At 51.0% G+C, this 25639-nt stretch overlaps 1 protein-coding gene and 1 long non-coding RNA gene across 2 annotated transcripts; one reads left to right on the top strand and one right to left on the bottom strand.

The window, feature by feature from the left end:
* Positions 1–1670: 1670 nt before the first annotated feature.
* Positions 1671–7698, bottom strand: LOC136308265 (uncharacterized). The gene is made up of 3 exons (XR_010726084.1): positions 7209–7698; positions 1941–2112; positions 1671–1856 (listed from the first exon to the last, which is right to left on the bottom strand). It is a non-coding gene; the product is annotated as an uncharacterized lncRNA (long non-coding RNA).
* A 183-nt stretch (positions 7699–7881) lies between these two features.
* DUSP4 (dual specificity phosphatase 4) lies at positions 7882–21457 on the top strand. The gene is made up of 4 exons (XM_066235372.1): positions 7882–8736; positions 18354–18499; positions 19528–19747; positions 20266–21457. Exons 1-4 carry the CDS (start codon positions 8328–8330, stop codon positions 20649–20651), a joined length of 1161 nt encoding a protein of 386 aa, XP_066091469.1. The 5' UTR covers positions 7882–8327; the 3' UTR covers positions 20652–21457.
* Positions 21458–25639: the final 4182 nt, after the last annotated feature.

Raw genomic sequence — 25639 nt, 5'->3', positions numbered from 1 at the left:
GCCTGACTGACGTGGAGCTTGGGCTCTACTGGGACAGAAAGGCTGTTCATACTCTCACTTCAGAAAACCATTATTTCAACTGGAGTGAATTGATCCACCTCATGCAGTGTCACAGGCCTTTTGGTTTTTGCTAAAATATTTAAAAATGGATATTTAGGAACTATTGGTTCCCACAGTGAATAAATCCTTCTAGTTACCTGAAAATTCAGAAGTAAGGACTTTAGGGTTTCTAAAGAACTACAGGTTTCTAAAGCCACTGTTGACTGAATAGGACCAGCTTCTCATCCAAGCAAAGTTCAAACAGAAATTCTAACACCTTTCTTTGCACTGCTGACCACTTCGTCAAGCTGTGATTTGGTTGTAAAGGGAATCAGAATGGCATATTCTGATCCCCTTCATAAACAATTAGGACAAGCAGACAGAAGAGCTCTATGCGGTGGATCGAGCGTTAGACTGGGACACAGAGGACCCAGGTTGAAACCTCGAGGTTGCCGGCTTGAGCAAAGGCTCACCAGCTTGAGCATGGAATCATAGACATGACCCCATGGTTGCTGGCTTGAAGCCTAAGGTCACTGGCTTGAGCCCAAGGTCCCTGGCTTGAGCAAGGGGTCACTCACTCTGCTGTAACCCCCGGGTCAAGGCACATCAATGAACAACTAAGGAGACACAATGAAGAATTGACGCTTCTCATCTCTCTCCCTCCCTGTCAGACCCTCTCTTTGAGTCTCTGTCTCTGTCAAAAAAGGAAGAAGAGCTCTCCACCACCCTTCCCATCTGCCTAAAGCAGGCTATACATTCCCCTTGTGCAGCTGTCTTCTTTTTCCCTAGTGGGAAGAGAAAAACCCTTATTATCAGAGACGGTGATGGAACAAAGATGAGTCTACATAAATAAACTTTACTAAATAACACTTATCTATCATTACTGTCACTCATTTATTTCTTACTCTCCTTCCCATAATTTATCAGCTCTAGAAGCTTAAAGCCCCTTTTTTGTGTCTAGTCACATCTTAATAATTTATTGCTTTTTTTTAAAATGGCATAAATGACCCCAAGACTAACTATTTCTTTGGGTTTTCATTTCTTTTCTATCTCTGTGCAGATGTAAAAACAAAAAAAAAAATTTTTAATTAACATTGTTTGGAGAGATCCAAGATGGTGGCAGAATAGGTGGATGTTACACTCACCTCCTCCCAGGACCAAACTAGAGTTACAATTAAATTTAAGTACACTCATAAGAGGCTAACCAATTCAAGACTAGAGAAAGAGGAGTCTTATAATTTGTTTTTCCTCTTGTTAACTTGTCTTTGTCAGTATAATTTGCAGGTCCCATATATAAACCTAAGAGGGTAGAAGAAGATTTATTTCTTTCCCTACAGTTATGATGAGAATTAACCAGCGATTACACAAAAAGACCTCAATAAGGTCAAGATGTAGAGGCGAAGAATAACTAAAACACCTGAAAGGCAGGACATACACTCCAAACACTTGTCAGGCAGGAAAGACTGTGCAGGACTGAGACATCAGCGCGTAATGATGACCTGGGGCTGCAGCAGCCAACAGCAGCGCCACAGGGGTTTACTGTCAAGTTGTTCTTCACTGTTTCATCAATGAAGAAATAATGCTCCAAAGCCCCAGATTTTCTTTGATAGTCTGAATTAGGGGTTGTTTTATTGTTTTCAATAAAAGCTTTAGAACATAAATAAACAAATGTGACTTAATGTTTACTTTTCAGTGAGAGTTTTAATCTAAATCATTTCACAACTCCAAAAGTCTTTTCTGATTCCATACTCCAACATGGTTTGGAAAATATGTTTACTGTTCTATCCTTGGAAAGATGACTTAGACAGTTTGTTGTCCTGGGAAAAAGGAAAAATAATAATTACATACCTTTTCCTAATTTTACAGATGTTAAAACTAAGGCACAGCATGGAACAACTGACCTGGTCAACATGATGATGAGAGCTGCAGAGCTGGGCGTGGAGCTGGGTCCTCTCGTATCTAGGTTGGCTCACTGTCCGTGGCATAGATTTTCTACAGAGCCTTTGCAACCTCTTGCCTGGCTCCTTTGCAGCTTCAGATCAACCACTCATCTATTTTTAGCAGGCAAATCCACTGGGGAAAAGAAAAGCTCATAAGTGAAAGAAAAAATATGAGGCACAAGGACAAAACAAATATCAGATGTGGAATAAAAAATAAAGAATAGAAACATAAGAAAAGTGAAGGATAGCCTGACCTGTGGTGGTGCAGTAGATAAAGCGTCGACCTGGAAATGCTGAGGTCGCCAGTTCGAAACCCTGGGCTTGCCTGGTCAAGGCACATATGGGAGTTGATGCTTCCAGCTCCTCCCCCCTTCTCTCTCTCACTCTGTCTCTCTCTCCTCTCTCTCCTTCTCTGTCTCTCTCTCTCTACCCTCTCTAAAAATGAATAAATAAAATAAAAATTAAAAAATTAAAAAAAAAAGAAAGAAAAGTCAAGGATAACATGCAAGTAAATGAACTGCACTTTATTCACAGCGGACCTTTTCTCTCATTTCCCTAATCCCACAATGCAGTTTAACTCCTTTCTTGACTGCATCCCTCTAACATTTGGCTTCTTCTTCTCTAATGCCATTCATTAGATCCTTCCTGCCATAACATACCCTGACCAGACCCACTAGATTATAAACTCTTTGAAGCACACTCAATGTTTCAAATTTCTTTCCCTTATCAACTTTTTTGGGGGGATTGTTTTTTCTGAAGTTGGAAACTGGGAGGCAGTCAGACAGACTCCTGCATGCGCCCGACCGGGATCCACCTGGCATGCCCACCAGGGGGCGATGCTCTGCCCCTCTGAGGCATTGCTCTGTTGCAACCAGAGCCATTCTAGCACCTGAGGCAGAGGCCATAGAACCATCCTCAGTGCCCGGGCCAACTTTGCACCAATGGAGCCTTGGCTGTGGGAGGGGAAGAGAGAGACAGAGAGGAAGGAGAGGGGAAGGGGTGGAGAAGCAGATGGGCGCCTCTCCTGTGTGCCCTGGCCGGGAATCAAACCTGGTTCTCCTGCATGCCAGGCCGACGCTCTACCACTGAGCCAACTGGCCAGGGCCTCCCTTATCAAATTTAATATGTTTCTTAAATAAATAGGAAAACATTCACAACTAGAGTTACAAAAAACAAACAAACAAAAAACACTGAGCCCCCTTTGGCTTTTTGGTATATTTCTGAAGTGAGAAGCAGGGAGGCAGAGAGATAGACTCCTGCATGTGCTTGACCGGGATCCACCTGGCAAGCCCACCAGCAGGTGATGCTCCGCCGGTCTGGGGCGTTGCTCCATTGCAGCAGAGCCATTCTAGCGCCTGAGGCAGAGGCCATGGAGCCATCCTCAGCATCTGGGCCAACTTTGCTCCAAAGGAGCCTTGGCTGCAGGAGAGGAAAAGAGAGACAGAAAGGAGAGGGGGAAGGGTGGAGAAGCAAATGGGCACTTCTCCTGTGTGCCCTGGGCAGGAATTGATCCCGGATTTTCCACATGCCAGGCTTCACTGAGCCCATTTTACCTTCTATTTAGACAAATATTTGTTTTCCAAGATTTGACTTTGAAAAACTGAAGAACTTGCATGGGACATTATCACTTGACTAAACATATAAATAAAAAATACCAACTTTGCTCTTTATGAGCAAAATATGAACAGAAAAAGAACAGAGTTTGAGCTCACTAGCTTGAGCGTGGGGTCGCTGGCTTGAGCGGGGGATCAAAGACATGACCCCACTATTGCTGGCTTGAGCCCAAAGGTCACTGACTTGAAACCCAAGGTCGCTGGCTTGAGCAAGGGGTCACTCACTCTGCAGTAGCTCCCCCTATCATGGTACATATGAGAAAGCAATCAATGAACAACTAAGGAGCTACAAAGAACTGATGCTTCTTACCTTTCTGTCTGTCCCTATCTGTCCCTCTCTTTGCTTCTCTTTGTCTTTGTCACACACACACACACACACACACACACACACACACACACGATGAAGCAAAATAGTAAACTTTTCAGCAGAGACCCTAGGTTAGAAACCTAGCATTTTAAATCATTCTATGGTTTAATAACATGCATTGGAAATAGATGGAGGCTATTGAAGAGATCTGTGACAAAGGCAGGACTGAAATAACCCTTCATGCTATGTTTTTTGAGGTTGTTTGATCATGTTCAGTCTAAATGGTGCAGACTATCCATTGCTTTGAGTCCTCACTTGATGGCCAGAGGTGGGCAGGTAAGGATACATATTCCTCAACTCCACCGACACTTGCTGCTTAGGAGCACAGAGCAGACACAGACTCCTTTGCTGACAGTAGCAGGAGATAGCCTTCCTGTTCCTTTGAGGGTTCCCTTTATCAGTTCTTTTGAGCAATCCTATTCCCCATCATCTGATCTAAGAAGCCTAGCCTATGGCTCACAGAAAATGCAAAAGGGCTCATTCCTGCTCCAGATGAGAGTAATGAGCAAGGCATCCTCTCATCTCAGAAAAGAGGAATCTACGGGGCCTTTCTTACCATTGCCATCTTGATTAATTCATTAATGATTTTTCAGGCAAGTTTTATTTAGGCACTTTGGGACAGGGCAATGAGTCAGAGGTTGGCATCAAAACTGGAATAGAAGTAAACATCCTCTCTGGGGAGCCTACTCTGAGCTTTAAATCCCAGATCACACAACTTCCTAATTGGAAAGAAATGTTCTTAAACAAGAGCATAGGTTTTGCCAGGCCTGACAGTGACTAATAAGGTCGGTCTAAGGACTGATGAAAAAGAAGTGAAAAAAATTCATAGTGAATTTTTAAAGTATTTTCACCCAGAGTTTTACTGTAATACAAATAAAATGTTTCTCCTTGAGCAATCCCATTTCAACTTCTGCAGATATGCCTCCATTAATTAAATTAACTTTGAAATGACAACGTTTTCCTTCCAAGTGTCTTTGTTTCCTTCAAAATCTATTGACAAGCTGTTTCACAAGTTCCCTTGTAAACTGATTAAGTGCCCCACCCCCTGCCCCCGCCCCCAGCCTGCATACTAACTGAGACAAGTTTTACCTTCTCTACAGTCGGTATCAAATAGCCCGCACATTGTATTCATTTAACTGTGTCCCAAAAGGCCCACACACAATTACAATACCAAAATTAAAACAAAAATTATCTAGGGCGATTACAAAGGATCCGGATGGATACAAAATTTAAATCTCATTTACTGAAACACAACTGACAGAAAATTCCTGAGTTGAGGAGAAAGGACTTTAAAACAGTCTCTTTAAAAATCAAGCCTTCGCATTCGTAATTAAAGCGGCTCTTGGCTTAAAATCCATTCAGCGCGAAGCTGTGGCTCCCTTGCAGCGTGCGGGCGCGCAGGCGCGGGTACGCCCACGTGGATGCACAATCACTCACACGCGCCCGCCCACACTCTCTTCCCTGTGAGTCGCCTGCGGGATTTACGGGTTTTGGCACCACGGATCACTGTCAGGTGCAGAAAGCAAATCGTTATTCCGTGGGCACTCTCCTCCCCCCGGACTTGACTTATTTACGGGCCACGTGAGCACAGGGCGGGGGTGGGGCGGCGATCCCAGCTCAGGGGAGACAAAGGCTAGAAGAACCCGGCCAGTGCGGTCCAGGGACATCTCCCCAGTTCCTGCGACAAGCGCGAAATTGGCCTGGACCTGCCTGCGACTGAGAGGCTCTTGCAAAGATATGCATTGTCCAAGTCCTTGTGAAGACGTCAGCGGTTCCTTGGGCCGGGAGAGGGCCCGGCCAGCGGGCCTGGCAGGGAATGAATTTCGCGGCTACCCGGACAAGGAAAGGCGCGCTCCCGGTGTACCAGGGAGAGCGGGGCTTTGGACCGAGCCTCACAGCCACGTCAGTCGGGAGAAACGGACCGCGGCCCGTTTTGCCCTCGGAGGGATACAAACCCCTCCTCACCGGAGAGGCCCAGCAGTGAGCCTCTATTAACCTCACACCCGGAGTGCCCCGAGTCCGAAGTCCAGCCGCCCCGAGGCTTCGTTGATACGCAGTTGTGGCTCCTTCCAGGGCTGGTACTAGAGTGAGCAACGCGACTCGGGCGCAAAATTTAAGGGGCACCAAAAAGTCAGCGGTCAAAATAAATATCTTAGTGCAATGCTTTTTGAAGCGATTAAAATTAATGCCCCAAAAGTATGAAGAACAACATTACACTCTAAACAGAGACAGGATCGGTGCAGTGCCCTGCTGAGCCATATTTTAGCTCAAGGTACAAAGTAGATTCCCGAGGCTGGGATGGGGGTGTGTGTGTCAGGAGATTGGCCCCGAGCAGTGGGAGAGCAGCACGGGCTGTAGGCCTCGGAAGTGGAGAATCCCTGAGGGCCCCGTAGGGAAGTAGAGAGGTGGCCCTGGGGGCCGGAGGTGAGAGATCAGGAGTGCTACTCGCTGGGAACAAAGGCGGAGCGGGAAGCCAGTGGGGGCGGGAGGGGCTGGAAGGGTTTTCGGTGCCTGGGTCGGGCTTCCACAGGAACCTGGAGTGGAAGACTCGACCCTGATGTCAAGGCCGCAAGAGAATCCTGCACTTCTTCCCCTCGCTAGTTAACTCTCACAAGACGGGGCAAAATATCGGGCGAATAATTTTGGGCTTCTGTCGTGTTGTCCCCGTTGCGATGAGTACAAGCCTCCTGCCAAAAGCAGCCTCTGGGAAATGTAACGAATAAGTAACCCTGAGGGTGGGGAAATGCTACGTGACCTGGAAAGAGGGAAATAGAGACCTGAATTGGCCCCAGGGCTTATCAAATCCTTGAGCACGTAAAATTTTCAGGGTCCAGTTTCGTACCAGATGTGGACCCTGTCATTTCCTGAGAAGACAATTCGCACGTGTGCAAGATGGGGTGGGGACTTTTCCAAAAGCCAAAAACATCGGGCTTTTGGGCCCATCAGGGTTAAACAAACATCTTTAGGAAGGGTGGACGGGAGTGGCACCCCTGCCTGTCTCCATAGCAACAACATTTCGGCAATGAATGAATGCCTCCCTTTGGGTCGTAAAGCAATGGATTCAACACCTCGCTCCCATTACTGGACTTCGGGGCTGGAGGGCGTTCTCCTACATCCTCTAAGTCGGGGCTTGCCCAAGTTCTCGGGAAGCTATAAAGCTGATTTAATGACTTAATGAAAATCGATCACGCTAATGCATTAGCTAACGTCAAACGAATCACATGAAAAAAGAAAAAAGAAAAAGCAAACCTAGCTGGGCCGAACGCCCTCTAAGCCTGGGGCGAGGAGGTCCCAGACCCTGCGGATCCGGCAGCGGTGCCACGGTGCACTCTCCGCTACGGTGGTGCGGGGGAGGAGGAGGCCTGCAAGGATGTTAAGAGGCGGGTGTGGGGGGTAGGGACCATGGAGGTAAAAAGAGATCAAACCCGACCTCTGGCCTCGGTTAGGCCGGCTTCTCGGCCGGCTAATCGTTTTATGTCCAACGCCAGAGCCGGAGTGGAGTGGCTGCAAGGTGACTTGTGCAGGGCAGATCGCGCGCGGCGGGAACTAGTGCGAGCTGGCGGACAGCGAGAGGCGCCGCCGCGCTCCATTCACAAAGTCCGGGCGCTCAGCCTGCTCGCTGGTCCGAGGCCTCCTCCCTCTTCCTCCCGGTCTCGGTTTTATGAATGGGCCTGGCGGCGAGCGCCCAGCGTCCTGTTTACTCTGCTCTTTGTGACGTTGCGGTCCCGTGACTGGGCGCGAGCTGCGGGCTCTCCATTCAGGAGCTGGGGAGGGGTAGGGGGGGGGGGAAGAGGCTCGCGGGGCGGAGGGAGGAGGGATGGGCGGGGAGTGGGTGCTGAAGCCTGGAGGCGTGAGGCCCGGAAAGGAAAGGGGCGGGGCTTCGCCAGGTAGTACTGAATCTGCCCCCTCCCGGGGGAGAGCAGAGCAGCATTAATAAATCTCTCAGCCGAGGGGGAACTCTAGCTGGGAAAGTGCGCCGAGCTCCGGCTGCTCAGAGGAAACAGCGGCCGAGCGGCAGCGCCGGCGCGGGCGGCACAGGAGCAACACAGCGGGCAAAATACAAAGAGGCCACAACAGAAGGGAAGCCCTCGGCCTTCTCTTGTAAACACTCGCTTCCACCGTCGCCTCCCCCTGGCACCGCGCGCGTAGCTGCCTGGTGCCCGAGGCCGCTCGGACTTCCAAGTGACCGCGAGACTGCGGAAAGAAGAATACTGGGGGCAAGAGGTCGTCTGTGGGAGCCCCTCAGGGTCAAGTTTGCGGCCACTTTTGCACGCACCCTCCTGTAGCCTTCCCCCGCCCCTTCCTGCAGTCCAGCTGTCCCGGCTGTCCTCCTCCTTGTGTGCCCAGTAGCCGCGGTTCCCGGCGACCATGGTGACGGTGGAGGAGCTGCGGGAGATGGACTGCAGCGTGCTCAAGAGGCTGATGAACCGGGACGAGAACGGCGGAGGCGCCCTGGGACTGCTGAGCAGCGGCAAATGCCTGCTGCTGGACTGCAGACCGTTCCTGGCGCACAGCGCGGGCTATATCCGAGGCTCGGTCAACGTGCGCTGCAACACCATCGTGCGTCGGCGGGCCAAAGGCTCGGTGAGCCTGGAGCAGATCCTGCCCGCCGAGGAGGAGGTGCGCTCCCGCCTGCGCTCGGGTCTCTACTCCGCAGTGATCGTCTACGACGAGCGCAGCCCTCGAGCCGAGAGCCTCCGCGAGGACAGCACCGTGTCGCTAGTAGTCCAGGCACTGCGCCGCAACGCCGAGCGCACCGACATCTGCCTGCTCAAAGGTAAACGAGGGCTCCCGGGCGCGGTGTGGAAGGGAGGTGTAGCGGAGCTCGGCGGCCTACACTTGGTCGGTAGGGGAAGAAGTGCTGGGAGGAACTCGTGGCGGCGGGGATCCCCGCGCACTCCTTTGTGCGTGTTGAGGTGCACGGATTTGCAAAAGTCTTGCGTTTGTGTGCCGTGCAAGCTCCCGAAGACTTCAGGAAACAGCGAGGACGCGTTTCCTCGGTCGCCTGCAATTCTGCACCCTTACTGGCAGTTCTGCGTTTGTTTTACAATCACTAGCAGTCGGGCTTTGCGGGCGAAGCGCCTTTTCTGCGTTGTCCGGGGAAGTGCCCCTAAGTGCCACCGTGCCGGTGAGGGGAGGTGGTTTGCCGTGCCAGGTCTCTTCACAGAGTCCGACCCTGAGAACTCGAAAGGTGGGGAGGGGGTGAAGGTCGCTGAGCGCTGGTTCGATCGGAAACCAGCCCGCGGGAAATGCGCAAGGAAGATCGGGTTGCGGACATTGCCTGGAGCGATCTGTATCTCCTCCTTTGCCGCCCAACTCCGAGCTCCTCCCGGAAGGTAGCCAACTCCTCCGGTGTCGGGCTAGACCCAGGCTCCAGGCGTGGGAGACGGGAGGTCTGAGTATTTGGGGAACGCGAGGCGACACAGTGCCTCCTAGATATTCAGGCAGCAGAGAAGTACGTTCTTTTGTTCGGGCAGGATTCTCGACGATCAGATGGCGGCGCGTGCTTGAGTTAAGACAACCCTGGTGAAACTATTTGGGGAGGAGAGGTCTTGTCAAATCTTGAAGTCAGAAACCGAGAAAGGACCGCGTGCTGTCCTAGTAACTAAAGGGAGGGCGCGGCGGCCGCACCTGCTGGCCGGGTCCGGCCTGGCTTCTCAGCGGCCTTCGCGCGGGGGTCGGGGGCGTCCCGGGCCGCGCTGCGCCCCTGCCTCCCGCCGCCACATTCCGCGCATTCTTTCTCCCTCATCGGGTCTTTGCCTCCGATGCCGAGAGGCGTTTTAGACTCCGGCCTCCAAAAAGCCGGTCGGTTCCCCTTGCCGGCACCCGTGGCCCCCTCCCTCCTTTCTTTCCCTCTTCCGATCCCCTCACCCCAGAGGAAGGGAGATGGTGGGGGAAGGAGGACGGAAACCTCTCCCCGCAGCCCCTTCCAACAGGCACCACAGAACTACTCGGTGGCGGACGGGCGGGCTGGCCCCGGTGAACAGCGGGGGGCTTTGTTCTCCGCAGTTGTTTCCTGGCCGTTTGACCCGTCAGCTGCCGGGGAAACGCTGCTGCTGACCTGCGGTTGAACTACTAAGGCGATTTTGCTGATTTTTCTTTCTCTGGGAGGCAGCCTTTTGCACCTCCGGTGGAGCTCAATCCTCCTCCCTTCCCCTTAAAGCGTATTTAAGAGAAAGTGCCAGGAAGGGGCCATCACCGCAAAGACCTGGCGCGGAGCCGTGCCGGGAGCCCCGAGGCGGGCGCACGTCCCCGCGTGCTCCCGCGTCCAGGCCCTGGCTAGACACCCGTGTAGGATCTAGGCGGTTGAACACGCCTGCCATCCCTTGCCCGAGAACGATAAGAGAAAACGCTTTGGGACGAAAGTCCCTTTGGTGGCAGGGTATAAGACAGGGTGTGCTCCGTGCTGCGCTGCCCCGTCCCTCCTGATGTAGAGCCCCAGCGCGCGCGCTTCGCTCCGCGCGCCTCTGAACCCGGGACCCTTCTCCAGAAAGGGCAGACCCACGTGGAGCCAGAGTTCGTTTTGTTTTGTTTTTCTTCCTTGAAGAAATCCGGAGCGGATCGTTCTAGAGCAGAAGCTCGGGGAACCTTGGCCATTGGGCTCACTGGCCCGCAGACACTTAGCCCCTTTCCCGGGGAGGGAGGCATATCTTTCAGGTTTTCTCCTCCGGTTTGTGGCACCTCCCTGCCCGCCCCCGCCCCCAACCCCATCGGGAGAGCTCAGAGCCAGATCGATTCTGAGAGCCGCCCCGCGAACCAGCTCCTCTGTATGAGGCAAATGATAATAATATAAAGATTGGGTAGGACAGGAGCCTCTGGGTAAAATGACAGTCCCCTGGCGGTTGGCGAGGTGCCTGGCCAGCGGAGAAGCAGTGTTGTCAGGGCTGTTGCCTGCTGAGGCCTGCACTGCCTCCTGCTGTTGGCCCTGGTGCGGGCAGGGAGGACAACCCTGTGCCGAAGTGGACAGACAGCCTCCCTCTGAGATGGAGAGGGCCCGGGCCTGGGGCCTCAGGCTGAACTTGTCTCTTCCGGAGCAGGCCCGGGAGAGCCCTGAGAGTGTCAGCCGGGTCTCTATAAGCGAAGCCCTGCCTTTGACAGTCGAGGCCTGACATTCTCAGTGGTGGGAGGGCTCTTCCAGCGGGTTCTGTAGCGCTGGTGGAATATCTTTGATGTTGTTAATTGAGTCATATGCAGTTTGTTTAACTCAGCTTCTTTTCATCTGCGTTTATGGAAGCGGTCTTAATACAGTTCCTCTTCCTTTCTCTGCCTTTTAATGGAAAAGGCTTTCGCAGGAAGGGCAGTGTCTGCACCCACAACCCGGGAAGGTGCGGTCTGGGGGCTGAAACCAATGAATAATGCCTCCTGCACCCGCAGAGCTGAACCCAGTGCAGTGGAGGCAATGTGCATTGTGGGAACTAAAGGGCAACATTGGGAAACACCCTCAGACTATCCATAGTAAATCCCAGAATTGATTAGGGTCAGGGAATTTGGCCCCTACTGTTGCTCTTCATTTTATTTTGCAGCTAATGGGCCTTTCTGTGTGTCGTATTTCACGTGTGGGGGTGGGTGTGGAGTAGAAGTGGTCAGACATGAAGCTAGTCAGCCAGTTGTTGGTGTCTGCCATCCTGGAGAGAGAATGAAAATAGCAGTGTACTTTCAGAAGTTGTATTATCCTTTCTGGCCAAAGGCTCTCTAATTCCAATTAAAATTGCGTTAAATTTTTTTATTTTTCTACTTCTCTTTGTAGGGCAGTTGGTTCACTCATTGCAGGTAGTTAATAACTAATAACACAAGTAAGAATTCATAGTTAAACATAATTTCACTTAATAGCAATAAAATGCTGCCTAGCTTTTACATGTTATAATATTAGCCAAGTTTTGCTAAAAGCAATAACCCAAATCACATTTTCTGGCCTTTTTGCTAGTAAAATTCCCATTGGGGTAAACTTTTCTTTCATTAAAAAATGTTTTTATTTATTGATTTTAGCGAGAGAGGAATTGAGAGAGAGAGAGAGAGAGAGAGAGAGAGAGAGTTTGGAATATCAATCTATTTCTGTATGTGCCCTGACCTGGGATTGAACCCTCACCTCTGTGCTTTGGGTCGATACTCTAACCAGCTGAGCCATTTGACCAGGGCGTAAACTTTTCTTAAAGTTATTTTTATTTAAATCCTGTGAGACCTTTTTAGGAACAGTTAAGAAGTTTCAGCTTTTCAGATTTTATTACAATACACATCCCCTTTGAAACCCTCTTCTCCTTCATAAATCCTTGCATTAGGGTTTTAGATCCCCTACCCTGTTGGTCCTTAAAGAGAGACAAAAAAAGAATTTTCTTATCTTCATCCTCTATTAAGATATATTCTTTATCTCCCATATTCCCCAGATAACAAATCAATCTGTTATGTGGAGGATTTCAGGTATAAAAACATTATCTTTCTTTTTTCTTGTCTAAAATTCATGTCAGCTCATGACCTATGTTAATTCTTCCAGTTCTGAATTAACATCTGTCCTGGAGCTGTTTTGAAAAATTGGGGGGATCAACCATATAGTCCAGCTTCCCCCTCCAGGCTGGAACTCATGGACCCTCCAGGGCCAAGCCTGGCCACACAGACGCTGTTATCACACCTTTTGTGGAAAACAGCCACTCAGGCCGACAGCGAATGGTCTGCGTGCATGGTGGGGTTCAGTTAGCAGCCCTGGTAACTCTGGTGACTGTCTTCCGCCCTCTTCCTCTCTATCCCCATTTGTGCAGCCCGTCCCAGGGACGGAGGATGTCAGGGCATCAAACAGCACAGCCCTGAGGAGATGCTGAGGCTGCGTGCCTCCTCCACCCAAAGAGATGGGCTTTTCTCCTTACAAATGTGACACAATGCCTGTGACAGCCAAGGACTGTTAGAATTAAAATAATAATAATAATAATAAAAATGTAGGCCTTAAAGATAATTTCGAACCCCTATTGTAATTTGTTACAGAATTATAATGGATGAAGCAAACTCACTACTTTTTACATCGTTTGAACTGGATGCTTCCAACACTAAAGTGACTAAGGTCAGGGTGTCCATGGATAGTGAGAGTGAAAACCTGATGGCTATTCAGCCCATCATAGCTCCCTCGGGTTTGTCCTTGATGCTTATAAGAGAGGTGAGCTGCACAGATCCGAGGGGATAGAGAGAGAGAGAGAGAGAGAGGGTGGCCTTTTTAAGGAGCCAAGACATTTCCTTAAAAAATCAGGACATCTGAAACCAAATAGCCAGTTTCCTTCCTGGAAGGCAGTTCCTGCCTCACAAAGAGGAAGTTTGACAGGAAGAAAAGTTTACCCTGGACCGGAAGCCAGCTTGCTGAGCGAAGCAGATAGCATAGGACTTGGAGGGGAGGGGTCTTGCCAGCCTGAGGGTGGCACAAGGTGTCAGCCAGCAGTTCCAGGACAGACCGGTCTGTTAGTGTGTGGAGTCCCAAGGTGAGAAGCCCATTTAAGTAAAATTTCAAAACTGCTCGGCATTATGTGGACACTAAGTCAGTACCCACCTTAAGGGAAGTTCTCGAAGCCAGCCAAGTGACCTTCCGTTGACCCCAGACCTTCTTGCTGGGCAACGTTTGCCTTGTATTGAGATGATGTCTCTGGAGAGTTGAGGCCATGAGCCCCGACTGGGAGTGGGTTGACGCTGGAGTGTTATGGGGGAAAAGCAGCAGCCACATTAGGATGGATGATCCCAGTCGCTGCCAGTGACATCTTCCCTATCACAGACCCCATGAAGGGTCCTGTCGCAGTGACTGGACCCACACTGCAGCAGCTTGTCCTTCCCGAAGCACTCTCCACACACCCGCCCCAGCCCTGCATGGATGGGAGGCTATCCCGTCCTCATCACTACACACACCCGCCCCAGCCCTGCATGGAGGGAGGCTATCCCGTCCTCATCATCAGGAAGCTCGGAAGTTGCCTCGCTGTGCAACAGAACTGGGTAAACCCCCAGCAAGGCGGGCAGAAGGCTCTCTTCCCTCTCCCCCCATTAAACACTCCAGTTTTAAAGTTAAGATGAGAAAATGAGAACTTTAAGATAACAAAGCATGTTTAATATTTAATCATTTAAATAAGAACAGGGGGGAAAACGTGCATTGGGTTACGTTGGGACATTTCAGAGAATGCAGAAAAACAGGTGGAATCTGTGATGAGACTTTTCAGAAGACACAACTTTGCAGAGCTTGGGCACCTAGTTGGTTTGTACTTTGTAAACCAGTCAACTGTGGCCACTGAGGATCACGGACTGTTGGGATTCAGAGATGATAAGGTCTGAAACCCTGCCTTGCCGAGGGCCTGAGGATAGGACCCAGGGCGCTCTCGGGCTCCCCCTGGCGCCCACACCCGGCCCTTCGCCTGCGCGCCTGCAGGAGGCCCAAGCTCTCCGGTGGGAATAAGCCTTCCTTCTCAACAAGTTCTAGATACAACTTGGTGATCTAAACCGAGCTTTCCTCACAAGGCCGTGGCTCTAGTGTTGGCACCGATTTGGAGGTGGGGAGAGGAGGCACTGAGAAGTCAGGGAACAGCCTTTTGACCCCACCTGCAGTAAGAATTCGTTTCAATTTCCGTCATGACCCAGGACAGGGATTCCGACACACCTGAAACCCAGAGTTCCGTGGAATAAGACCATCTTTAAGAGCAATGTATTCTAGTAGTTTCTTCTTTATTTCATTAAGTTAAAAATGCTGGTCATAGCTCCTTAGTAATGACAACCTGGAGTTAGGAAGGTACTGGAAGGACGCAGAGTTTGGTGAAATGTCAGCAATGTTCTGTTTAGAGGTTTTTGCACAAAAATTCTGTCTTCGTGTGATGACAGCAGCAGGCAGGCCGTGCCCCTTAGAGCAGGACCACCAGGAAGGCAGAGCTGGGGGAGCGGCAGGGTGGGCTCCAGACAGCGGGTCAGAAGTTCCCTGAGGACGGCGGGGTGATGCCGGCCCGCAGTCTCCTCTCCTGTGAAGCCGGAACTAGTCGCACTTCCTCCAGGGCGCGGGTTGGACTCATGCACGGGAAGGTCCTGGGAGATAGCACTTCCTCTTTAGGGTACCTGTCCTCTTTTTCCACGCAGGTCTGACACCCAGAGACAGCTTCCTGCCATGTGGTCACGTGTGGAGTGGACTCGGGTGGCTCTTAAATTTTTTTTTTTAATTTATTCATTTTAGAGAGGAGAGGGAGAGAGAGAGAGAGAGAAGGGGGGAGGAGCTAGAAGCATCAACTCCCATATGTGCCTTGACCAGGCAAGCCTAGGGTTTCGAACCGGCGACCTCAGCATTTCCAGGTTGACGCTTTATCCACTGTGCCACCACAGGTCAGGCCTCGGGTGGCTCTTAACTGGCACCTTCCATGTACACCACCTGCCTGCTGCTTCTGGCCCGGGGGCACCGTTAGCCATCCAGAAGGCACTCTTTTTGCGCTGCCCCTTGTGACACCCAGCCACAGACCTCCAAAAGCCACAGCTCAGGAGAGAGAACCCCTTTCATTGCTGCTACCATCATTGCTTCTAGGGCTCCTGTCCCCCTGGGCTGATCTGCTTCTTCATTTACTTCCTTTCTGCTTGTTCTTTAAAGATCGGCCAAAGGGAACCAACTTCCCAGCAATCATTTCTCTGTTCTGTTCCAATAGTGTCTTTTACTGGCCGCTGTGGGTCCGGCCTCTGGGTCACCTGTCTTGACCCCCAGAGTCAACCGCTGATTGGGGTTCTGCTGCAGCTCCTGGTTGAGGGACTATGGAGCTTGGGAGGCAGCGATGTCGCTGGCTGAGAAGGGGTCTCCGGCTCAGGAAGCACGGCGCCAGCCCTTCTGCTGTCTAACTACTAGGTCTCACTCAAGACTCTAACCAGGAAAAATTAGTACAGCCCAGGAGGAGAAGGCAGCTCCGAGTCCGGAATGTTTCCAGGAATGCCAGGGTCCACTTGGAGGTGCCCAGAAAGGAAGCCTTCATTGTGGGTCTCCCTGAGGCCGGAGCCGAGCAGTGGCTGTTCTGGTCGGTCCTCGGAGGGCTCCCGGCGTGGGCGTGGATGTTTCATCACATCTCTCAGAGGAGGAAGAAGCTCAGAGACCGGCCAGTGACGGCCCAGGCCTCAGGCTGACCGCAGAGGCCCTTTGCAGAACTTCAGTCCCGGCCCCGTCCTGCCCCTGCTCAGCAATGGGCAGAACATTGCTGCCACCACTCTGAGGCGCCCGCCCCTTCTGCTCCCTCTGGGAAGCTCCTCCTCTGTGACTTGGGGGCCTCGCTTGGGTACCCCTGGGACTTCCCCATCCACTTTTGGGTGGGTACTGCTCTTCTGTCTGGGTCAGGGGCTTTTGGAAGGCACCCTGATTCCTTGTATTTCTTTTTTGGTGGGGGAAATGTTTTAATAGATCAAATTATGTAATACATACAAGGATCGTTTTATTTTGAACCCTGTAGAAGTATACAGAGTAACACGTGATGACTTTATATATAGCTGTTCCACATAGTTTGTGGATTGATCTGTTTCCCATTTCTACTTTCTTCAAATGGGGAAGAAGCATAGACCAAGTTTCCCGTGCCAGGGGACCTCAGCCCCAAGTGCCTGGTGGCTCCGCCAACCCCATGCTGTTCACTGCATTTGGAACACAATGTCTGCAGCTTTATAAGGAAGGAGGGAGCAGGTGAGGGTCAGGATGGGAGGGAGAGTTGCTCCTATGATGACATCAGCACTAAGGTCACTAGTGCGTCTGAAACCAGCAGTACAGGCGGTCCCTCCGCAGTGTTCTATCCAGGGAGGCTGGTCATTATGACTCAGCAGGAGCAGGTGCCTGTGACCAGAGAGATATCCATTTATATCCCAAAGAGGGAGGGAGTGGAGAGGAACAGAGAGCCTCCGGTCTGAGAGGAGGAAATGTATGTATGCCCTGTTTCGGTAAGCCTTATGATGTGGCAAAGAATCATTTTCCTTCCTCTTCGAAGCAGTTTCTAGGGTTGGGATTCTGGGCTAGAAACTTACTGTCACATGGAAGATGACTAGGAACATTACAGGGAACAGTGTTACCATATCACTTGGCCATAAAGATTTAAAGGTACTAGCTACATACATGACCATTAATGAGTTGAATGGGTCCATTGGAATGGTGGTTCCACAACATGCAGGCCCTACTGAGTTAATTATTTTTAAGTAAGTGGTTTTTTTTAAATTTAGATATAATTGACATGTAATATTAGTCCCAGGTATAAAACATGGTCCAGTATTTTACTGTTTTGCAGAAAGATTGCCACAATAAGTCTACTAATATCTGCCACCGTACACTGTTAAAAATTTTCTCTTGTGATGAGAACTTTAAGATCTCCTCTCCTATCAACTTTCAGAGGTGCAATAAGGTATTAATAACTAGAGTCACCATGCTATGCTTTACATCCTCAGGACTTACTTATTTTATAACTGGAAGTTTTGATCCCATTCATCTACTGAATTAATTTAAAATCCATCTTTGGTCCTACAGACACTGTAAAGTAAAAATACAAGCAGGGCCAAACACTGACAGTAGGTGGTAAGTTACCCACAGAGCAAAGTCTCAGAGATCACAAGAAAATCAGAACAGAGGCTGAGCATGACTCTTCTCAGAGTGTTTTCCTGCCCGCCTCTGCCCAGTCAGCACCTTTCTGCTTGGCACTAACAGTATTCCACATAAGTTTATCTCTTTTTACTTAAAAGACCTCCTTTCCCCGGAAGGTGATCCCATTGATAACCATTCCAGGGCTTAGCAACTCTCAGGTCAGGAAATCCTCCCTTGCCCCAAACCTGTATGTAGCCAGAGGGATTTATTTAGATTTAAGCCCATTTCCTCTCATTTTGGCCCCTTGTTGACGGAACAGCTGTTCACAAGGCTGGCGATTGGCATCTGCTCTGTTGATGAGATCCAGAAGGGCTGGTGCCAGGGTTCTCGTTTTCTCTCCCACACTGAACCTCTCCAAAGGCAGGGCTGAAGTCGGGGGACGACAGACAGCTTCGCAGGTCCCAGGGCTCCACTGCGGGTTTCTTGTGCTCATGGAAACCCACAGGGACCTTTCCCTCTTCCACGCCTTGTCATCACCCCAACAAGAAGCTCCTCTGGAAAGAGTCCCTTCTGCACACCCTTTGTACATCATCTTCCTCTGTGTCTGCATCCCAAACCGAATTCCTGACCGGAAAGCTTACCTTCCAGGCTTCAGGCTTCAGTCCTGGCTCAATGTGGGCTCAGCGTCTCTAGAAAAGCCTCCATTAGCCATGATCTCTGGGCCCACAGCGCCACCCAGTGGCAAATGTAGAGCCAGCGAGGCCCAGCTTCCCAACAGCTGTCTTCAGTGCAGGGGCAGGATTCAAGGTTCTTGTGGTTTCCTGCTGACTTAGGGATCCTATTAACCTGAACTTCTTTCTCCTTTACAGGTGGCTATGAGAGGTTTTCTTCCGAGTATCCAGAATTCTGTTCCAAAACCAAGGCCCTGGCAGCCATCCCGCCTGCTGTGCCCGCCAGCACGGCCGAGTCCTTGGACCTGGGCTGCAACTCCTGCGGAACCCCACTGCATGACCAGGTGTGTGTGTGTTTGGGGGGCTTATTCTTAGAGTCTGCCTTGCAGTGGCTTTGGATGCAGTGCCTCAATTTGGGGAGAATGTGGTGAACCCTGATATTGGGGTGGGATGGATGTAGGGTAGGTTAGGAATAAATTTCATTGGTTCCTTGGTAGTCTTGCTCTTCCCTCTAATAACCCTCCCTTAAAAAAAGATGAAGACATAACTCCCTGATTAGCCTCTCAAGTTCGGTGCAGACAGATAAGGCCGCTGAAGCTGGAACTGTGTGGCCTCCCCTCTAGGAAGCTGGGAGAACACCCCTCTTTGAAGGAGCAGCCTGTAGACCCCCTCTCCGCCCCCCCACTCCAGGCCCGACCAGTCAAGCTGTCCCTGTTTTCGAGCCAACTGTAAATGCCAAATGGGTATAAATGGTCAGCCAACCCTCTCCCGGGGAGACCAGTGTAAACCAACACATTTCTTACAAACCTCCCTCTTCCAGCCCTTTCATTTAGATGGAAGGGGTGAACTTATGGGGTCCACAACTCTGCTCCCCAAATCCCAGACTGCTGTAGTGGATCCGATTCAGAACATCACCCTTCATTTGAGCCAAGTTTACCTAATTTTGCCAAGATCCCTCCTTTTGTCTGTGAGGTCAACATGGCATCCGTTTTTGATGTACCAGGTGAAGAAGTATCCGACCAAATAAGTCCCTGAGCCCTACGACAGATAGCTTGACGAGGAGCAGGTGTCAGACCTCACTGTCACAAATGGTGCGGCAAGCCGACAGTGTCTGCCTCGCCCTTTGTCACGGGGACGTGGGCTTTGCCTGTCCTGGCTTCTCTGCAGAGGGCAGCAGAAAGGCTAGGGGAGCCCCGCGGAGCCCGGTGCCCCCTTCAGGAGCCTCAGCAGGGAGAGGGGAAGCCGAGGGCCGGGTCGCAGGCCTCCCCCCCCCCCCCAGGGCCCGCCCAAGCTGCCTCTCCCTGCTCCAAGCACCCAGCCCTTCTCCTGGTCTCTTCACACTCATGATGTTTGTATTCCATCTCTGGTGCAGGGGGGCCCGGTGGAGATCCTCCCCTTCCTCTACCTCGGCAGCGCCTATCATGCTGCCCGGAGGGACATGCTGGACGCCCTGGGGATCACGGCCCTGTTGAATGTCTCCTCTGACTGCCCAAACCACTTCGAAGGACACTATCAGTACAAGTGCATCCCCGTGGAAGACAACCACAAGGCTGACATCAGCTCTTGGTTCATGGAAGCCATCGAGTACATCGGTAAGCTGGCCCTGGCTGGGGACGCCGTCCACGGTGGGGTGGGCAGGATGGGAGGGGCCGTGTAATTCCTCGGGAAGGAAAGACTTAGGAGGCACTACCCAGGGGGTACCCATGGTGTGTTGCGCAGGGACAGGAAGACCGAGCCCACTGGGTGTTGGCTTATGGAGCCAGTAACCTTGTCCTCAAGTGTCTCCTGGGGTCTAGATGATAAGGCTCCCAGGACGGGGAGGAAGACAAAGCAAGGCAAAATTGGGTCATTGTTTTTTTATTTCTGCTAATGAAAATCCCTCAATGTTCGCTAGGGTTTAGCATGTGTGTTTTTCCAAGGTAGTGTATAGGTTTGGATAAGTCTTAAAAACAGCCTAGAATGGGTGGGTTTCTTCCCTCCTGTCCTTCAGTCCTTCAGTGGGAGTGGCCTGTCCTCCAGCCCGCTGTGCAGTCCGCCCTCCCCTGGGCGTTTGGGGCGGGACCAGCGGGCTGAGGGCCGGGCACTGACTGCGTCGCTCTCTCTGCCCCAGATGCGGTGAAGGAGCGCCGCGGGCGCGTGCTGGTGCACTGCCAGGCGGGCATCTCGCGCTCGGCCACCATCTGCCTGGCCTACCTGATGATGAAGAAGCGGGTGAGGCTGGAGGAGGCCTTCGAGTTCGTCAAGCAGCGGCGGAGCATCATCTCGCCCAACTTCAGCTTCATGGGGCAGCTGCTGCAGTTCGAGTCGCAGGTGCTGGCCACGTCCTGCGCAGTGGAGGCCGCCAGCCCGTCGGGGCCCCTGCGCGAGCGCGGGAAGGCCACCCCCACGCCCACCTCGCAGTTCGTCTTCAGCTTCCCGGTGTCGGTGGGCGTGCACGCGGCCCCCAGCAGCCTGCCCTACCTGCACAGCCCCATCACCACCTCCCCCAGCTGTTAGGGACGCCCGGGCCCCAACCAGGGGCCTTCAGCGACAGTGAGGGCCGCCGGCGGGCAGCCTGCCGGGACTGCCAACCGGACCAGCAGCCGGAACTGCCCAGACGGACCGCCAGCTGGACCACCCAGCTGGGACTGCCTAGATGGACCGCCCGGCCGGACTACCAGCCGGATCACCCAGCCGGGACTGCCCAGACGGACTGCCAGCTGGACCGCCCAGCCGGGACTGACTGCCCAGATGGACCGCCCAGTCTGACCGCCAGCCAAACCACCAGCTGGACCACCCAGCCAGACGGGCCAGCTGGACTGCCACACAGAACACCCAGTTGGACTGCCACATGGACCGCCCAGCGGGGGCAGCACCCACGCCTCTTCCATCACGTCTCCTTGGCCGACCACCACGCCGCCAGAATGGCAATAAGGACTGTCTACATATTAAAAGCAAACAAAACCCTCCAACTTAGAGCAATAACGACCGCCTCCGTGGGCAGGGGAGGAGGCTTTGATTCGGTTTGTGTGTCGATTTTATGTTTCAGATAGGAATTTCTTACCTCATTTTTTGAAGCAGTAAGGCTTGAATTTATGAAACCCACGGGTCATGGCAAATGCGCCCACCCAGTTTTATCAAAGGGGAGTGGGGATGAGGGCGGGAGAAGGACAAGAAGACAAGTTTGCCGGAAGTGCCTGTTCGGAGTGCCCGGCGCTTTCTTTGTTGTTGTTTTCAAGGAACCCTTGAGGACATGGTTTTCCTTTCTAACTCACGAATAGGTGACTGATTATGCTTAATAATAAATAAAAATATTTATTAAGAGTTTCTGCAGAGTATCTAAGTACAAGGCATCCAGTGGCAGCGGCCGCAGAACTTACGTTGATGGCAAGGAGTGGAGCACTACAGCGCGCTGGCGGCAGAGGGGTCCGGAAGGCAGTGTGCCTGCAGGTGTGGACGGGCCAGCATGAGGACCAACTTGTCGCTCGGAAGCAAGCAGGGTGGGGTGGGAGGAGGAAGAAGGGGACTTCTTAATAACTGTGGAAGCTGGTTCCCAGCCACTGAATGACTTTAAACCACAACACAGCCTTTTTCTCTCCGATGCTCAAGAATCCAGTTGGGCGGTGGAAGCATTTTTCTCATAGACCTGCCTGAGGACTTGTGTATCATCTGTGATAAATGCCATATCATATTAGGTGCTCCTGAAAAATTGGGTGCAATTTGGACTTTCCCTACCAAGAACCACTCTGCAAGGCCTTTGGGGGAAACCGGCCTTGTGGAGACATATTGGAAATGAATCCCTTTGAAGGTGGAAGTACCGCTTTTCTCTTCTGTGTACATTAGTTTTTTAATTTTAGGAGGTTTACTTGGAATGAAGTACAACCATCAGATTCAGGTTCCTAGTTTAGGTGAATATTTTCCGAGGCCCTCTTTAGAATAAAGAGGGGAGGGGACGCCACCTCTCAGGTCTCCTTGAAATCTAGTTCAGGTGTGAGGAGTCTGGTGGACCCTCTGCTTCAGAGCCGGCTGCTGGGTCCTGTAATAAGCATCATGGCTGTCCGGGGGCCAGTTTAAGATCCTTTCTTGGGGTCATGCTGTTTTAAGGGGCCTTCCAAAAGGAGGACTGGCTTTTGGAGGGAGAAGGATGTGTTCTGTGGGTTGGGCTTGGGGGGAGGGAGGAGGGGACAAGCTACTTATTTCATTCGTGGTATTGTGGAAGTGTTGTCACGGAGTGCCAGATTAGAGATCATTGCAAACTTGTTTAGAAATGAGAACATTGTCTTTTTGTTTGTTTGTTTTTAGCCCTTTGAGAGTCTAGATCTAAATGAACATTCTTGCTCACCCATCAGTGACTTCAGGCCTCGGTGTCGCAATGGTGTTGGAGTGCTCCTTCTCATCCCGGCAGCCCAGACAGGACCTGGTTTGCTACATTTCCTGCTAGAAACGTGAATCTGTGTTGGCACCATCCTGTTCTTGTCAGGCCCTGTCTCTGGGTGATGCAGAATTCTTGAATCCTATTTTTAGGAAAGCCCGAGGCTCTCTCCTTGCCCGGAGGCTGTTTGGTGGAAGAGTTAGGGGTGAGGGGTAGAGGGCTTGGGTTCTTGGACAGCGGAGCTGTTTAGAGACAGCACAGTTGGGTGTTCCCACCTTTTCCTGGATTCCTGGACGTCACTTCGTGTTTTGTGATGAATGAGGTCAGGTGGGTTCTGCAGCTGGAACAGTGGAGTCCAGCAGTGGGTGGGCCTGGGAGGGGGCGCTGCTGGCAGGGGGGGTGCGGTACCTGGAGCAGATCCACTTGTTCTAGAATGAGGATACATTGCCAAAACCTATGTCTCGTGCTTTCGCAGACTGGATTCCAACCACAGGGACAGTCAGACCTCGGAACCGGCCCCAGCAATGTCTTCCCCCTGTTTTTCCATTCTAGCACAATGTCAAACTGCTATGTGTAAAGCCATTTTCTGTGTGCTTCATAACAGCGTGAGTCCCAAAACTCTTAGAAATAGAAAATTGGCTTGATTGGAAAAGGGGGTATTGGGTTGTTATTCGGCCATCAGAAGCCACTTGGAATAGCTTCAGTGAAAGCACCAGCACAGGGTCAGTCTAAATGGCCAGTCGGTTTCCCGTGAAGTGACTCGTGATGCGAAAGTTCTGTACTGGCCGGGAAGCATGGCCATCCTCACTGACCATCGGCTGTGCTGTTGGCTGCAGAAGTCAGTGCCTCTGTTTTCTGCAGAGACCAAGGGATGCTTCCAGTTCCCTTTCGGAGTCTGTGACCCAAGGGTGTTTGTGGAGCATTAAGGGAAATGGACTTGGCTTTCCCACTGAGCAGTATTAGGCTGAAGTCGTCATGAGCAGGTGACCAGGAGGTCGCAGTTTGTCATCCCCTCCTGAGGCCACTGTCCTTGGGTGATCACTCCAGGTGGGTTCCAGACAGTTTTCAACAAGGTTGGAGAGCCATTAGAAAAAGTTTGAAATCCTCCAGAAGGTGGACAGAAGGAGATGAGTTGGTTGATTCAAATGTGAGGGCCACCAAGCCCACCTGAAGGCGGCGTTCACCTTGGTGGCCGCTGTGCATCAGTTGGGGAGCATAGAAAACCCCGCTACCTGGCTGTCCCAGACCAATCAAACAGGCTTTCTGAAAGAGGGACCCAGGCATCGGCATGTTTCAAAGCCCTACCCGTGCTTCCCATGTGTAACTCGAGTTTGAGAAGCTGCTTTCTGGGTGACAAGGTGCTGTTGGAGGCTGGGTCTTGACATCAGGTCTAGCTCTTCTCCCAGAAACCACAGCCAGGGGCGCTTGTCACTGGCTCAGCCTGGTCTCTCAGTCGCAGCCTGGCTACGGGACAAGGTTTTTCTCAGGACCTCCACGAGCCTGTGACTTGAACGGGGCACCATTGCACACTACTTGCAGGCTGATCTGGGGAACATTGTTAGGGAACTGAGTCCAGTGTCTGCATGTTGATGCTTTTCCTTGGAATTCTTATCAAGAAAAATGGCGAGTTTCCCCTCTTTAAGATACCCCTTCTGTCCCAGGCACCCAGGGGCACTGTCTTTCCTTAGAGTTTCTGAGTTACACCAGGAAGAGGCTTCTTCATGACTGAGCAATGCAATACTTGTAACTTCTGTAAATAGCCCCATCTCTCTGAGTGATGTCATTTCTACGTTTGATATGCTTGTCTTTCCGTAGGATGTATATAGTTTAGAGGATTTGTTTTTGTTTGGTTTTGTTTTTTTTAGAAAAGTTAACGTGTCTGTTTTTATTTATTGCTTGAAAAAGATCATTTGATGAAAAATAAATACATTTTCAACCACCTCTGGCTTGGTTTGTTCTTTCCTTGGAAACTACTGCTGTGATGGCTTGGAAGCTGAGGAAGATTCTGGGTTATTTAATAATCTTGTGTACTTAGTAATATCTACAGTGGAGACTGGTGAGTAAGACCAGTGAGCCCATTTTTGCTCCCTGAACAGCACCTCAGGGCTGTGAGGCTGATAGGAGTTTCCAAGACTCTGATCTCTAGGCAGAGACCAATGAGAAGAATTGAATGGTAGGAGCCAGGGGGTGTCCTTCACCTGACACCCGGCTTTGTGCCCAGTGCAGGACGGAGTGACGGCTCCTCAGGGGGAGATGTCAGTCTCAAACAGCCAGAGCACAGGTGATGAGGGCTGTGCCAAGCACAGGTAAGGAATTACTGCTGGGGTATCCCTCTCCATTTATAATGTTCCCAAGTTGACTTTATGTCCCACTTTGGTGGTGACTGTACAAGGCTTAAATTTAGTATGTTTGCTAAAAGTCATAAAATTGTACACTTCAAATGGATTTTATGGTATGTTAATTATACACCAATAAAGCTATTCAATGTTTAATATACTGCTCACAAAAATTAGGGGATATGTCAAAGTGAATATGAAGCAAAAAAAGCATTTGAATTTTTTATTAAACATCAGAAAAGCCAACGACAAGTCAAAGAAAGTTGTTTGATTATGCAAATGAGATGCAAAACCAACTTTTATTTCATTGGTGAAAATGCTCTGTACAAAAGGCTGGAAGTACTGGAGTGTCTGCACCTTCCCTGATCCCCTAATGTTTGTGAGCAGTGTATATAAAAACATGCTTACTGCCAAAGATTAAAATAACACAAATACATGAGTAAAAAATGAGTTTCTTCCCTATATCCTCACCTTATATCCCTCTCCCTTTTTTTTTGAAAGAGAGAGAAAGAGGGAGGGAGAGAGAGAAGCATCAACTCCCAGTTGCTTCACTTTTAGTTGTGCATTGATTGGTTCTTGTACCTGCCTTGACTGGGTACCAGACCTCAGGCTCAAGTCGAGCCAGCAACCCCTTGCTCAAGCCAGTAACCTCTGGGCTCAAGCCAGTGACCTTGGGCTTCAAGCAGCAACCTTTGGACTCATGCTGGTGACCTTGGTATTTCGAAGTGGCGACCTCAGCATTCCTGGGTCTACGCTCTATTCACTGTCACTACTGGTCAGGCTATACCCCACATTTT

The sequence above is a fragment of the Saccopteryx bilineata genome, chromosome 6, assembly GCF_036850765.1.
Source record: "Saccopteryx bilineata isolate mSacBil1 chromosome 6, mSacBil1_pri_phased_curated, whole genome shotgun sequence".
NCBI classification, from domain to species: Eukaryota; Metazoa; Chordata; class Mammalia; order Chiroptera; family Emballonuridae; genus Saccopteryx; species Saccopteryx bilineata.
Note: the sequence above shows the minus strand (reverse complement) of the source record. Positions and strands in the feature narration are given on the sequence as shown.